This window comes from Dermatophagoides farinae, unplaced genomic scaffold (genome assembly GCF_024713945.1).
Source record: "Dermatophagoides farinae isolate YC_2012a unplaced genomic scaffold, ASM2471394v1 contig8, whole genome shotgun sequence".
In the NCBI taxonomy this organism is placed as follows: domain Eukaryota; kingdom Metazoa; phylum Arthropoda; class Arachnida; order Sarcoptiformes; family Pyroglyphidae; genus Dermatophagoides; species Dermatophagoides farinae.
Window position 1 is genome coordinate 19,191 of NW_027461523.1, and position 15,881 is coordinate 35,071.

Consider the following 15,881-nt stretch of genomic DNA (forward strand, 5'->3'; position numbering starts at 1 on the left):
TATCCGTGCTCAAACGTCGAAATACGCTGCTCTCGACACTCATGTTTTTCCAAAGCTGGGTATTGTTGATCCCAAGAACAAAAAAAAGAATGAGGAGGCTGAAGACCTGATTAAAATTCCGCTAAAAACGACTATTAAACTGACTAGTTCAACTTAGTAAATCTATTTCTGTCTCACATAAAACAAAATTAATAAAAACAAGTATAAATTTTCGATAGAGCCAGAGATACAGGAGAGATCTATACGCAATGGCAAAAGCTAGAAGTATTTTTTTTTAATAAAAAAATATTAACAAGAAGGCGTCATCTTGCCATTATTTTTTTTGGAAATTAATTTCAAACAATTAACGCTTTTACGCGCCATTTATAAATTTTTTGTTTTTGTAATAAAAATTATTAATTTACAAACTTATTAATCATGTCCAAGACTCAAAGAATTTCGAGAAAAACTACTACCGGAAGTGGTAAGGCACCAGCTCGGGCTACCAAATCTTTGACCAGCAAGGCCGCTAGAAAATCTCTTTCGAATTCAGTCATTGCTTCCAAAAAGCCACGAAGATTCAAGCCAGGAGTCGTTGCTTTGAGAGAAATCAGAAAATACCAAAAATCTACTGAGTTACTTATCAGAAAACTCCCTTTCCAAAGACTCGTAAAAGAAATTGCGTCTGATTTCAAAACCGAATTAAGATTCCAATCCAGTGCTGTTCTCGCTCTTCAAGAAGCTTCCGAATCGTACTTGGTAGGTTTGTTTGAAGATACCAACCTTTGCGCAATCCACGCGAAGCGTGTAACTATCATGCCCAAAGATATTTCTCTTGCGAGACGCATTCGTGGGGAACGAAATTAGGCTGGTAATTTGATCTATACATGATATTTAAGCACTGGATTATGTTTTACGTAACGTTTTATATTTTTACCTAGTCTTTTTCAAGACTCTATGTATAATAACACTGTATTTTTTTGAAAAATGAATATTTGTCTATTCGTTTATCATAATTTATAATACGACACACAACTGCATAATTAATGTGGTATAAAAAAAAAACATTTAGATTATATATGCACACAGTAGTGCCAAATTATTAAATAAAAAATAGAGTTGATCCAATTATGACTACTGATAATGCATCTTTAGCTCTGACGCCGGAAAATTTAGACAAACTCAGTTCTTTTGAACAGACGTTGACAATTTCTAAACTTCCCCAAATCGTCGAGGAATTGTCAGAGCACCCGTTAATGTTGCTGGAACAAACTATCTTGCTGTTCCAGTCGAGTCGAATAGAAGAGTTGTATGAAAACCCGCAAATCGCTTTGCAAGTGTTTGAAATGCTTGCTGAACGAGTTGTTCCGACATTTGATAACCATATTGGCAACACAACTATTTTAAATTACCTTTTGTTTGAAAGAGACCTGCATTCGCACGAAGTTCGGTTTGCTAAGCTAGAGCTTAAGAGGTTTTCCAGGTTTGTCGAGTATGTTGTTTCAGTCTTAAAAAAGTATATACAAGCCCTTAAAATCAAAAGCAACGAATCTGAACACCAATTTCTAGCAGAACAACGCAAAGAGAATGCAGATCAATCAAATACTATCAACACTTCAATTTTAAAACAGCTCGAACGCGATGCTGTTTCGGTAATTAATATTTGCAGGGAATTTTTTTTTAATTTCAGACCTCAATTTGTAGGAATTTCCATGCGAAGTTGCATTAACAACCTCAAAAATACTTGTTTGGAACTTCTTGCTTTATCCGAAAATAATATTGAACACTTTCACATACATAAAGAGCTGTGCGAGTTAATGTTATTTGTTCCGTTGATACCGTATGGAAAAGAAGTTTCATATACGATGACATATTACAACTTTACATTTAACCATCATGTCCACATAGACAAATTTTTAAGATGTTGGTGCGAAAATTGCGAAGATCGACGAAACGTGCTCACGTTATTCAAAACCAACAACTTATGCTCGCTAGACCTACAAGCCACCGACTTTTTAAATCCAAGCGAACTATTCGAAGTACTTAATAAATATCTCGTTTTTTCAGAAGTCGATTTAGTGCTTGTGCTAGTTGTTGCTAATTTGTATCTTCTCTTGTCGAAGTCGAAAAAAAATCCATCAGACATTGCCCAGATTGAAAAAATTACAGACTTGATAATTAAAAAAATCGAAAAACTGGAACTCTATTCTCATAGTGGGCTAAGTGATCAAGTATTACTGTTCATATCAATATTTAAAGACGATTCTATTAGTTTAGTTAAAAATGTGATTTTGGACAGAATATATTCTAGTTGTGAGAATAACGAATTAAATTTAATCATAGAGCTATGGTATCTTTTTTCCTCACTCAGCGACAAAAAGAAAATTGAATCTACCCTTTCTTGTGAAGTAATTTTAAACACACTCAACAAAGTTGTAGAGAAATACAAAGATTCCCAAAATAGCCTCGAACAGTACCTTTTTAATGTGATCCTATGTAACATTATTAGCAAACTGCTCGATATGCAAACTTATTTAGCGCTAGACGAAGACTGCAGAGTGGCATTCATGAACGACAATTATTCTTTCAGCGAAGAAACAACTGAACAACTAAGAAAGTTAAATGATTTGCTAGAGAATTTCCGATGTTCATATGTCAAATCGCAGTGCAAATTAAATAATAGGCTGATAGACTTTTACTTAAAAAAAACATATATTGTCTAAACCATGATTAATCTGAACCGATGCCTACGTATATATCTCGCAGATTTTCTCGTAAATATTTGACACAGTTCGTGACTTTCTTTTCGACATTCGCGAAATCCTTCGAATAGTAGACGAAAACTTTATCGAGATGACTTTTTAGTTGTTCGTCCGTAAAATCACGTGGCAATTCAATATTGCATAAGTCTTTTAAGCTTCCATAATTTTTTAACACATATGGTCTAATTTTTTTTAATATTAATTCATAATTATAGTCAGACTGTAAATGTATAGATTCAAAGTTTCTTTTTGTTTTGATTGCTTGTAATGTCAAAAGCTTTAGTAACTTTAAAACTTCTTCAACTTCGTATCCATATTTTTCTAGAGACATGTATTCTTGCGGTTCGTTGACTTTTGAGACTTTTTTATTATATTGTTCTTTATGATTGATAGGCTTATTAATTTCATGGGAGTCGTTTATTTCTAAAAAATCGCCGTTTTGTAACACTCGTGAAATCGAAAGTAGAGTGCTATCTTTGTTTTTTAGTATCTGTTGATACAATAATTTACTAGCGTTTATTGTAATTTGATCAGTCTTTTCTTTTTCTAAAATAAAGTCAATTATGTTGAGACTTTCTTCATATTTTCCAAGATGATTTAATAATAAAGCCTGGTAATATCTTATTTTTGTATTTTCAGGGTATTTTTTTAAATATTCCTCACAACTTTGAATTCCTGATTGATACTGTCCAGCTTTGATGCAAGCCAAACTTTTGTTTTTGACAAGACTACAACGACGCTCAAACATGCGGGCATTTTGCTCGTCAATCAACGAATAAACGTTTTTCAAAATTTCGATACCTTGACTCCAAAGTGTAATTGCTTTTTGATAATCGTTCGCATAGTACGCAATTTTTCCTTCTTCATAGACTTTCTCTAAAAACTGCATCCGCTCGACATATTCAACATCGGTTATGGCGCAATCGGTAACACCCGGCATTTTGGGCTGCGAAATGATTTCTCCTCTGGCAAATCTTCTTGAGAGTTCCATTGGTGTAATCAATTTTATGTCAGTTGTCTCATTTAAAGCACATTCCAGGAAAAACGAACTGCGCTTAAAATTTTGAGAGTTGAGTTTTGAGCTTTTATAGCTCTTTCTTACACATGTGGCTAAAAAGCTATGTGCTAAAAAATTAGCATACTTAGTTTGCAAATCTAACAAATACTGGAAATCTGCCATATAAAAAAAAAGAAATGTTAAATGACACACACTAGAAAATTAATAGAAATCCATCATTCAAGATCCAAATAGAGATTATGATGATTTTTGGAAAATCAATTCAAATTATTTATTTAATCTAAAAATAATACTCGGAACAATTATCTATTCGAATATGAAAATTAGTCAGGTAGAGTCGAAACCGAGTTTTTACTGATCTAATGACTATTAGAACCAAAGCTTCTCAGCCTGAAAACGAGAAAAATAGTCAGGAATCACTTCTACTTGAAGAACATAAATCATCGATAGCTGAACTGTTCAACTTAGTTGATCAACAGAATTTACTCGACATACGCGATTTTATTCAGAATAAGTTTCCTAAAGACTTAAGTTTAAGTTCGGTCCATAACGATCTTTATCATACAGTTGTCACTCGTGCTATCTTACATGAAAACCCTTACTTATTGCTTTTCTTACTCGGCCTTGGCGCTTCCATTTTGGAACATGATAATCTAAACATATCTCACGGGCACCTCGCCAGCTTTAATGGTTCTTTTATGATAATAGCCATTCTTGCTGCGTTTGGCGAAACGTTCATGAGAAAATACGACAGCAAAGGAATGTATCCAATCCACACATTGCTAGTCTTAGAACATTTTGGATGCGCAAAAGCTTTATTACAATTCATGGCACTTAATTCGCATGTAACAGTAAAAGAAATACTAAACTCAGTGATGACTCAAGACGGCTTGTCGTTAGATGAATTCGCTAGTAAATACGAAATCTCGAATTACCGTCAATTCAAAAAAATTTGCATTTCTTCACCAAAGTCGTCGCTAGGGAATTCACGAACTATTCTGTTGTCATTACTACCTACGAAAAATCATTCGTTAAAAACGTCGTACACGAATTTCAAGATGAAGTTACCCAACACAAATCATGTAATTCTACTGTTTTTAGCAACTTTATTTTTGTTTCTAATATCATACACGTGTTCATTTGATTCACTTATGGAGTCCAAATTTCCATCTGAATACAACAATAATTTCGTCAGACTGTTAAAACATTATATTACGTTTACAACTTCTTTGCTCTATCTCAGATATATCAACTTCACACTGTTTGTCTTGTTAGTGATAAATGATTGCAAAACATTGAAGACAAACATGTCAAAGCTGAAAAGTGAATTCAAGGCTATTTCTGAAAAGTTGACGGACAAAAGAAATTTAGAATGTTTATACCTCACGAACTATGCAAAGCCAGGTTTGGCTATTTCTGATATTTCATTGTACTCTTATTATAAATTAAAGCAGCTTATATATGACATCAATTTGGATAGACTTTGTTTGTCATGTTGGCGATTTAAGCAATACCGATGTAAGCATTGCAGAATTTGCAACATCTGTGTGGAGATGATGGATCATCATTGCATTTGGTTAAATAAATGTATTGGATCGGGAAACCACTTTCTTTTTATTGTCACTATCTACTGTGTCACGACTTACATATTGTTATCCACACTCACTCATTTAAAAGTATTCAGCTTGTTGGTATTTAGAAGGCCGAGCTTCAATTTAAATTTTTCAATCTACTTTTTCGTTTCGATTCTGATTTGCATTTTTCAGTATTATTGCTTGCACTGGGGGATAGCATTATGTTGCAACCAAGCACGTTTTATCTACAAAAATATACTGTACAACGAGCAATTAAATATAGGCAGGTACCTGTATTTTTCTTTGGTTTACAAACCTGACGCAACTGACCCGAACTGCTTTGTTATCGCGAGAAGCACGCCTAAAGTAAACTTTTTGTACAATGAAAAACAAAAAAGAGAATATAAATCATTTGTGCAAATCGATGAGTCCAAAGATGACTATCATTTTGACGAAGAAAAATTGGCGATAATCGAAAAAAATGTCATGAGAAAGATTCGATCCCCTTTTTACTCTGAAGTTGAATCAACTAATTGCAAAAGTTTTGTTTATTTTATTAAAAGTTTGTGTTCGTACAAGATAAATTATTTAAATCTACTTGCGCAAGACATGAAACTACTTAAAAAACTTTCTTAATCTTTTACATCGCACTTGCTCCTTGTATTGCACCAAACGCACATATGTCATTAAAAGAAAAGTACGTCCAATCAAAATCACAAAAAGCTTCAAACCTTATATCACAGGATATAGCACGTAATGCGCCGCTGCAAAGCGTTTGTCAAGAAAATCCTGAATCATGTTCGAATCTAATACAAGAGCCGAGCCTTGCTTCTTCGACCCTCCGACTCCCATTAGGATCATATTTATGGGATAGTCGTATTGTGAATTCAAAGAACACTAATCATATAATATATGAACCCACAATTGATATAGAAAAATCTCGACTTAAAAAAAATTTACTTAATATATTATGTTGCAGTAATTAATAAAAATAAACGCTGATTTAAAAAATGGATCAGCTGGTTGAACACAATTTTTAAATTTATTTTTAACTGTGAGTGTGTTTTGAATGACCTATTGGCAAAGCTACAAGATCACTGAAAATCACTTCTTTTTGTAGTGGCTTGCATACACCTCTTTCTAATCTAAAACCAGATGGACATTGTAAAACGTAAGGTTCAATGCTTGTTCTCATACACTTTCCGTTATTAGACATAGTGAACCCTTTCATACACGTCATTTCAGGCATGAGATAAATAACTTCTTCGCATATAGCATTTCCAACGTCGGTAAATCCTGGAGGGCACTTCACAAGAGGAGGAATGAGTGTTGTTTTGACACAACTATTAGCACTCTTCTTGTAGTTCAGAGGACACGTTTCTACTGGCTTTACAACATTTACGATTAAGCATCTGTTATCCATAGTAAGAATACCTTTTGGACATTTGAAATCAGGGTCTATCATTTCGATTTCATCAGTACATTTGGGAACTTGTTTGGCAACTTTGCTAGTAGAAACACAAAGATCGCTATCATTATCATAATGATGGTTTTTAGGACAATGTCTTTGGACTTCTCTTTCAATATGTTTAATGCAAACGTTGTCGTTGAGAGTATACCCTTCTTCACAGCTAACGTTTGGCAATATCTCAGTAGTAGATATGCACTGTCCGTTTTGAGTGATTATACCATTGGAACATTGCAATTTGGGCTGTTCCTGGCGTTTTTGCACACATTCTCCATTTTTCAACGTAAAGTTTGGTGGGCATTCAATGACTGGATCAACGTTGTGAATTGTTGTACAAACCGTACCATTTAAAAATGAATTTTTAGGACAATTAATTATGGCGTCTACTTCGGTAACAACGCTGCACATCTTATTTTGTAGGGTTCCAGACTCGCAGAATAGTTCTCCACTCACTCTAGAGCTTGTTACGCATTCATTACCTTGAAGTTTGTAATCTCTACCACAATACAATTTAGGGGGTACTTTTTCCCGACGAACACATTCCCCATTTGTATAAGTGTATCCGGGAAGACAATTAATAATTGGTTCACTATGTTCTTCTAATAAGCAAAATTTACCTGAGAGAATAGAATTGTTTGGACAATTCACGTCCTTCGCATTACAAATGGTTTTCTTGATACAACCAGATGGGGTACTAGTGAAACCTTTAGGACATGATTTTGTTATTGGTGTATACTCCTGCTTAACACATTTTGAATTATCAAAAACAAAATTAGTTGACGGGCATTCAGCTGTAGCATCAATTATTTGGACAGTCTCACATGATTTTTTAATCATTTGTGAGTTTAGAGGACAAGTTAACTTGGAGTTCGACCTAGTGATTGATAGACATTGATTGTTTTTCAGCGTCGAGTCTCGCATACATTTAGCTATGGGCTTAACGGATTCTACGTGAACACAAGCTACTCCATTATCTGAATACCCTAGCGGACACAACACGTTAGGAGTGATAGTGCTCAAGTAAGTCGACGCTAATACGTTTCCTGCGAAAAGAAAAATATACAGTTGTTTATATTTCATAGATTAAAAACACTTTGACAAACGTGTTTGTCCGTGAATATCAAACATATCTTATCCAACACATAACAACAATCATTAATTGGGCCTGGTCCGTGTTTTATTGCAGGACAGTTTTTAATAGCATATTTTTTTTTTATTCAAATATGGGCGTTCGAAGAGTCAAGAGAAAACCACTTTCTGAAAAAAAATCCTCAATCATTAAACTATCAAAATTAGCTTCTGAACAAGATGATATTTTTTTAAAGGTACGAAAATGACTAACAACAATTTTATTAGAAAGCTCTTAGAGAAAAAAAAAATGCTATCAAAAAAAATAAGAGCAGCTTTGGCCAAGATGAATTGAACTTGTTTTTAAGTATCTTGAATGTTTCAACTAAGTCCGTGAAAACCGAAGATCCGTTTATTACTCATGCTAATCATATATCAGAAAAAAAAAAAGAATTTATGAATGACTTGAAAAGACGAATAAAAACATTGAGATCGAGAAAATCGAAAATTAATAAGAGTGCCTATAGTGGAAAACAACAGATAAAACTTATCAAAAAAGAAATCAAGGAAGCTAGAAAGATGATTAAAAATCCAGAAAATTATTTGTCCGACTATATCGAAGAGATTTCTAACAAAGACAGTGAAGAATCGCCTAATGATCAAGAAATTTGTTCTGATTCTGAAATTTTATCTGACGAGGACGAATAACAAAATAATTGTTAAAATTTATATCGCATTTGAAATTTCTCTTTTTTTTTTTTATAGCAAGCTATACTTGAATGTCTGAATTGACAAGCAGTAGCGATGAATACAATAGCAAAATCAATAACGTATGTGTTTGTTAAGTTTTATCATTTTAAATGCTTTGTTAGTTATTAAACCAACTTAAACTGGTAATTGACCCTGACTTGCACAAGGATATTATTAGTTTAGGGTTTGTGAAAAATTTGAAAATAGAACATGGAGATGTATCATTCGACTTGAAACTGACAACCCCAGCTTGTCCATTAAAGGACTGGTTCATCAACACGTGCCAAATGGTTGTAAAAAAACTCTCTTGGGTCGGCACTGTATCAATTAATATTCTATACAATGAGAGGAAAACGCAAAAAAAAGAAATGTTTGATTTGATCTCGAACATTATTTGTGTTAGTTCATGCAAAGGCGGCGTAGGAAAATCTACCTTTGCAGTCAATCTTGCATTCGAAATAAGTGAGTCAAACTGTAAAGTTGGTATTGTGGATTTAGATATTTATGGGCCAAGTTTTGGCACGCTCCTGCCGTTAAATAAATCGAAAATTCCAGGTCTTATCAAAGCAAAACAGGTTGGTAACGACGGAACAACCAAACTCGTGCCGGTTTATTATAATAACGTTGCTATTATGTCTACCGCATTTCTTCTCAATGACAATCAGTTTCTCGGTTATAGAGGCCCGATGGCTGAAGCATTGGCCATGGAACTAATAACAAGAACAGATTGGGGTGAATTAGACTATTTAATCGTTGATTTGCCTCCGGGAACGGGCGATGTAAATATCACGGTAATTGAAAATCTCCCAGTTACTGCAGTTATAATTATATCTACGCCGTCACTTTTGGCATTTGAGGACGTAAAAAGAGGCGTTGAATTTTTTGAAAAGCATAATGTAAATATAATTGCGATTATTGAAAATATGACGTTAGAGATTTCAGATTACGAGCACAACGCTAATGAAGACATATTACCGATCATTGAAAAGTCGGTTTATCCATACGCTTACTATTTTAATACTTTACCTTTATGCCAAGAGTTGAGAACGTTCAAGTTTCTAAACCCCGAAACGGGCAGGGTTCTTTTTCCATTTAGCCTTGCTTACAAAGGTAAAAATAATCTCGTCAAAAAAAAGTTGTCACTGATTTGTGATAACATTATTCGACAAGTGAGCGTCATCAACAACCCATGTCTAGAAGTCGCGGCTTTCGAGATTCAAGACGATTACAATGTGAGAATTGTACTCAAGAACACTGACTACGAAAATGAAGTTTTCTCAATACCAATCAAGCTTTTAAGATCAATGTGTGAATGTGACGAGTGTAAAAAAAATAATAAAAACACATTTAACAGTAAATTCGCGTTGAACCTGACAATTACAAATATAATAGATAACTCGCAGTTCGGAATGGTTTTAGAGTTTTCCGATGCTCACGTTAGTTTAATTACATTCAATCAGCTGCTTTCGTACTATCACAAAAACGAAAACAAGGCAGGTAGCTGTTCTGATAAACAAATCTACTGGTAACTGTAAATCTTAGGCATTAAGTTTGAGAATACGCTTTTCAAGCTCGTTGTGACGTAAGTAAGTGTAAAACGAACAATTCACCAACTCGTCAGCTAAAGTTTGAATGGCACCGAGTACCTGAGTGCAGGCATTGACCGAAATTTTGTTACTGCACAGCTTAGTGAGCATAGCAACGATAAAAGATATTTGTTCGCTTATTAATATCTCATTGGACTCTTCTGTGCAAACGAACATTATATAAATGTTGTTTTCAAAGTAGTATATTATTCTTTCGTCGATTTCAATGATTTGCTCGGTCTTTTTTTCAACAGCACGGGAAGCTAGCTTTCCCACTAAACTATGTTCAAAGGCAGTTTGATTTTCTGGCGTGCTGAATTTACTAGAAGTTAATGCAGTTTGCGTATATTTACACGCCAACCGCTGTCCCGCTTGTGTTAAAACCAAAAACGCTTTAAGGCTAAATGCTGAACTCATTTTTATTCCAAACGCACATCAACTATTTTATAACTGATTAATAAACCAAGCAGTTTAGGCGCTCTAATTAAAATTTATTAAAGATGGATTTATTTATGTTAAAATATTATTACTAGATTAAGAAGACATAATATTGTTCTGATCATTTTCCGATTTTCACTTAAAAAAACAAAAGCATGAACGTAGCCAACCTCTTGTGGTTTTTTTAGTATTAGTTGATTCTAATTCATCGGTTAAAATTTGAGGTTTTTCGCTAGTAGCGAGCGTAGCAGGAGCTATTAAGCCTTGTTTTATTTCAGTTATTTCGATTTTTTCGACGTAACGCTCTTTTTCGATTTCGCTCTCATCAGTCGTGGCGTCATTGCATTGAACTACAGCTTTGGTTTCGATGGGTTTTATTTTACTAGCACACAATTTAGTTTCGTTGATTGTTTTTGATTTAGGTTCAGAAGGGACGCTTTCGAGCGTGCTATCTGGTATAGAAGCAAATTTGTCAGTTGCAGTATCAGTGGATATGCTAGTCTCGGACTGTTGATCAACCTCAACTTCATTTTTAGTCGCAACGTCAACTGGTCCAGTCACAAAATAAATATCTTGAGAAATTTCATCATTATATACTGTTTTTATATTTTGACTTTGTTGGCTATCAAAGGATGATCGAGCTTTAGTTTGTTTTATTTGCCTATGCGTGTCGCCGGTCCATTTCAAGCCTTTTGTCTCTTTGCTAGGAGACAACGTGCACTGACTAACAGCATCAGTCAAAAATGATTTGAATGCCGGCAGTTTGTTTCCTCCATGCAGCCAGTAGTCAACGCTGGCAGGATCCTGGTAGCTAGGAAAAACTGAGTAGTACTTAGAGCTAACTTTGTTATTTAGATCTACTCTACCAATCGTGAAGCTAGATACGTTGATTGATCGCGTTTCACTCGTCAATCTATAACAGCGAAGAATTTCATTTTTACTAACATCTAAACCTCTTGACGGAAGAAAAGCAAACGAAGAAACTTCTCTGTCGAAAACAGCATCTTGTAGTTTGCAGCACGTCTGGTCTTTTGTTTGATACATATAGCATCTTTGGTCTCCTCTGTTAATCACGGACAAAATTTGTGAGTGTAGATCATAGTTTGTCATCATTACGGTACTGTTCCCTTTTATCTTAGATGTGTATAAAGGTGTTTTCAGGTCACGAATATCATAGAAATAAACGGTTCTTTGACCTTTTTCGCAAGGGCCAAACGTCATTAGAGCGGACATGTCAATCCGGTTGTGACTAGCGACAGCTTGAGCGCGGCAAAAGCGATTTGTCGAGTATATAGAATCAGTCTTGACAACGCAAGCTTTGTTGCGGATATCGTAAATAGCTGCCTCTTGCGAGCTGTTCATACCATATATAAGTTTTCCGTCGAAACTCCAGTCAGCATAATACAAGGATTTTGTCACATCGTAAGACAAGCAGTTTACTCCATTGTCTAAATCCCACAATCGAAGCATTGCATCTTTACTATTTGACAATAGTAAATTGTCGACAGTAGGGTTCCAAGCGATATTTGAAATAGCTTTTGAATTATTGGATACGTCTTCGAACGCAATTATAACGTTTTCTATGTTATCACCTGTTTGTATCACTTTAGTGACCATTAACTCACCCGTGTTAGAAGACGACGCGAAAATGTCGTCGTGGAAATACGAATGCCGGACATCAGATATCCCGTCTCCGTGTAAACAGAAGCTAACGGGTTTTTTACTGTATGTGGCATAAGGATCACTCAAAGGGTAAATTTCTACGATTCCTTTTTTTCGTGTTGATGTCACTATGTTCTGGGTTGAAGCTGATATTTCAAACCCTTCCGAGAAATTCGGAGTATTAACATCTTTGATAGTGCTTTTTAAATCTGCAAAGCGCAGATTTCTGTAAGTTATATGCGTATCAGCTATTGGTATGTCGAACATGTTTTATTTTTACAACTCTCTTATATTACATGCAAATCTATTTGTGTTACAGCGTTTTTATGAAATTGTTTTAACTCGTAAATGTACATATAATATTAGTCATGTCTAAACGTTATAGTATCTCGAACGATTTGTTTTGGACGTTGTTTTTTTATATTTCAGTTTAGCAATTCATAGGCTCCTAACAATTCTTTGGTAATAAACAACATGTATTCGGAAGCTGCATTTTTTATTTTTTCTACATTTGAAATCGAAATTGGATGTTTTTTTTGCAAACAATGCAGTTCGGCGCTCGTTTCAGATTTGTTGAAAATCAAGTCGTGCTCCAGAGGTACGACGTGCCTGTGTTTGTATATTCCAACTTCGATGACAAAAACGTTTTCTGAACTTATCATGCCGTCGATTGAATAAAGCGGCACGAGTTTAAGAGGAATTTTGCCAATCTGATATTGCGCTTCTTTGATTTTTAGTTTTGTACTACTAGCAAGGAATTTTGCCGAGTTGTGGTTTACATGTTTTTTGAATTGTAACAAATCGGAAACAAACAAGTTTGTTTTTTTCCGTGTTGACGAAATAATGACTTCGTCATGGTCGGATACCACGTTGAGTATCAAACTAGGGTTAATTTTTTTGATAAATTTTTTTAGATCAATCACTTGTTTAGAAATAGGGTATACCGTAGCGTAAGGACCTTCAAACCAGTTTAAATGAATATCATCATATTTAGCCGCAGTATAAGGACAGTAAATACCATTTTCTTCAACCGTCCTTCGTCCCTGAATATTCAGAACTGGCACAACGAACAGTTGGTAGTTTGAAAATTCATTTTTTTTTGGTAACGTACAATAAAGTTCGACAAACTTTGTTAAGACTTCTGTCGACAGCAAATCTAGCGTGTTGGCTCCAGCGATATAAAAAATTTTCATGTCAGATTTTGCATTACCCATTTGTACATAATTTATACTATCGTAATTATTGAAAATCTAATTATGCAATTTTAAACTTTTATTACATACTAAATTTAGATTAGGACAAGGCAAATTGTTAATTTTGTTAAACAATAAGGCTATCGAAGAATAAGCAGCTGGGAGGTACATAGACGATTTAAATCTCTTAAGAACCCTGTAATAACATGCTCACAAATCTGTGATTTATTAATTATAATTATTAAGACTACTGTATTTAGCAAAAAATAAAAACAAAAAATGCTGGACTAAAAACTATTAGAAGTTACATATAAGTAATCTAAGGGTCAAATATTATAAAGCGTCGGCATAACACTACTCTTCATCGCTGAAAAGTGCAAAAAAAGGGTTGTTTTGTAGTTGTGGATTAGGGTTTTCAGGTGACTTGATGCGACTATTAGTCAGGACTTGATCATCGAGTTGTGAATCGGACTCAGAAGTTCGTTCCCGCTTTAGATTGGAAAAATTAAACATAGCAGTCAACTTTATCGGTTTAATAGTTTGATTCTTAAGATCTGACGAAACAGTATGGAGAAATTGTTCCAGAGAAATGAGCTTGCGGAGAAATGATTCAGAAGATTTATTTTTTTTGTCTAAGTTACAGAGTTCATTATAAACGCGTTTTGGTGCGTATTTGTCAAATGATTCTTTATCGATGTGATAATACAAAATAATATAGTGGTATACGACATGCGAAAGTGCGGCTGAGATGTCAGAGCAATAGTCAAAAGTAACGATGTGCTGTATTAAAAAAAGCATATCGTTAAGAAACTTCTGTTTAAAGTACGCTTTAAAATTTAGTTGTACGTCGTTTGATGTTAGCAAAATTAAGTCGAAACAGTGTGTATAAGTAAGTTCCGGGCCGATATTTATAACTCGCTCAGAATTATTGTTAAGCAAGGCGTGAACAAAACAGAAAAAGATTTTCAAAACCACAAGCGAACTAGTGACAAGGATCATGCTGTTTTCATGGTCGTTTTGGGAGCTCGAGCGTAAATGTAGAAACAACTCAGATAAGAGGCCAAAACAGCGGTGAATAGTATTGGTTTGAAGACTGCTGTGAGAATCAAAACTATCTAGATTGGGTTCTGCGGGAGCTTGTTCTCGCGGTTGCATAAAGGTTGACTTAGAGTAATCGTTGCGCAAGTTTTCCATGATTGCTGAAAATTCAGTCCATTTTAAATCAATCAAGTTTTCTTCTGCCTTAGTATCTAAACTAGCTTCCACGGTTTTTGAGAATATTTTAATACATTTGTTTATAAGCGAGAAAGCCGTATCGTTTTTGTTTTTACCTGGAAGCGTATGGCTGTGCGCAAGTTGTTGTCTCGCAATTAGAGGAAGCAAAGGAAAAATGTCAGTAATGAAGTAAAAACTTGTAACTGGAAGTTTGATTGTCGTAACTAAATAATGTAAAGTGTCAACAGCTTCGGTGCGGATAGCCGTTGAAACATTCGTCAGTGCATTGCGCAGAATACTCCAAATCTTGTCGGGCTGGTGATATTGAAATTGCGAGCTAGAGTCGCTGCAAATGGTAGTATTGTTGATTGAAGAAATTTTTTTTAAAAGCAGTATGAGGGTTTTATGGGTAGTTTTTCTTATCTCCTTGTTAGAGTCTAATACAAGTTTATAGAACAAACTCAGGTAAAAATTGTAAAATGGACGTACATCATCGGGAACTGATTTCAAAAACTCGAATAAATTTCGGATAGCATCGAGCCGTTTTTGCTCGAGTCCGTCTGAGCAATTGACACCGTAAAATAAAATAGGTTTGCCATTGTAGAAAAGCTCATCTAGTTGCGTCGAAAGTTGGCTCAAATTCGTGTAAATACCCTCAATTTTGTCGTCGTGCGACTTTATATTGATAGTGCCAACAGTTGTCGAGCTTTCTATGTCGAATTGGTTATCAGGGATGATTTTACGCAGCTTTTTCATGCGTTTCTTTGTATTTATAGACTCTTGAGGTCTAGTTATTTTTGGAGCAACCCGTTTTCTCATAGCGCTAGTCAGTTTAAGAGATGTTACATCTACGCCAAACCCTAAATTATTTTGCGTATCTCATATAAAAATAAAGAGGGTTCAAAAAAAATTCTATTTATTTATTTGTATTTTGGCATCATATACAACAAATTGAGTAATATTCGCTTTTAAATAAGAATCAAGCTAGCAGATCGTTTTCAGTAGTGATCCAAGTTCGAGTTACCTCAGTAATGTGATTTCAACGTAAATTAGATCCTTTCACATCACCTTAATATAAAGCTAAAAATATTTTTGATTAATATTTTCTTTATTGTAAATTAAATCTATCGTGCTTACATGTAACACAGCTATAATAACATCTTATTGT

The 15,881-nt window shown here is 34.5% G+C and overlaps 1 protein-coding gene across 1 annotated transcript; it reads left to right on the forward strand.

Annotated features, from left to right (window-relative positions):
• The first annotated feature begins 8,987 nt into the window (after positions 1-8,987).
• Positions 8,988-13,652, forward strand: LOC142598125 (iron-sulfur cluster carrier protein-like). Its single transcript, XM_075735083.1, has 2 exons — positions 8,988-9,547; positions 13,598-13,652. The coding sequence occupies exons 1-2, from the start codon at positions 8,988-8,990 to the stop codon at positions 13,650-13,652; spliced, it is 615 nt and encodes a 204-aa protein (XP_075591198.1).
• Positions 13,653-15,881: the final 2,229 nt, after the last annotated feature.

Excerpts from the sequence above, each read along its gene's own strand:
- LOC142598125 (XM_075735083.1), top strand. The coding sequence starts at position 8,988 with ATGTTTGATTTGATCTCGAACATTATTTGTGTTAGTTCATGCAAAGGC. Across the intron at positions 9,548-13,597 it reads GCGATTATTGAAAATATGAC|ATTAGGACAAGGCAAATTGT; the intron begins GTTAGAGATTTC and ends TACTAAATTTAG.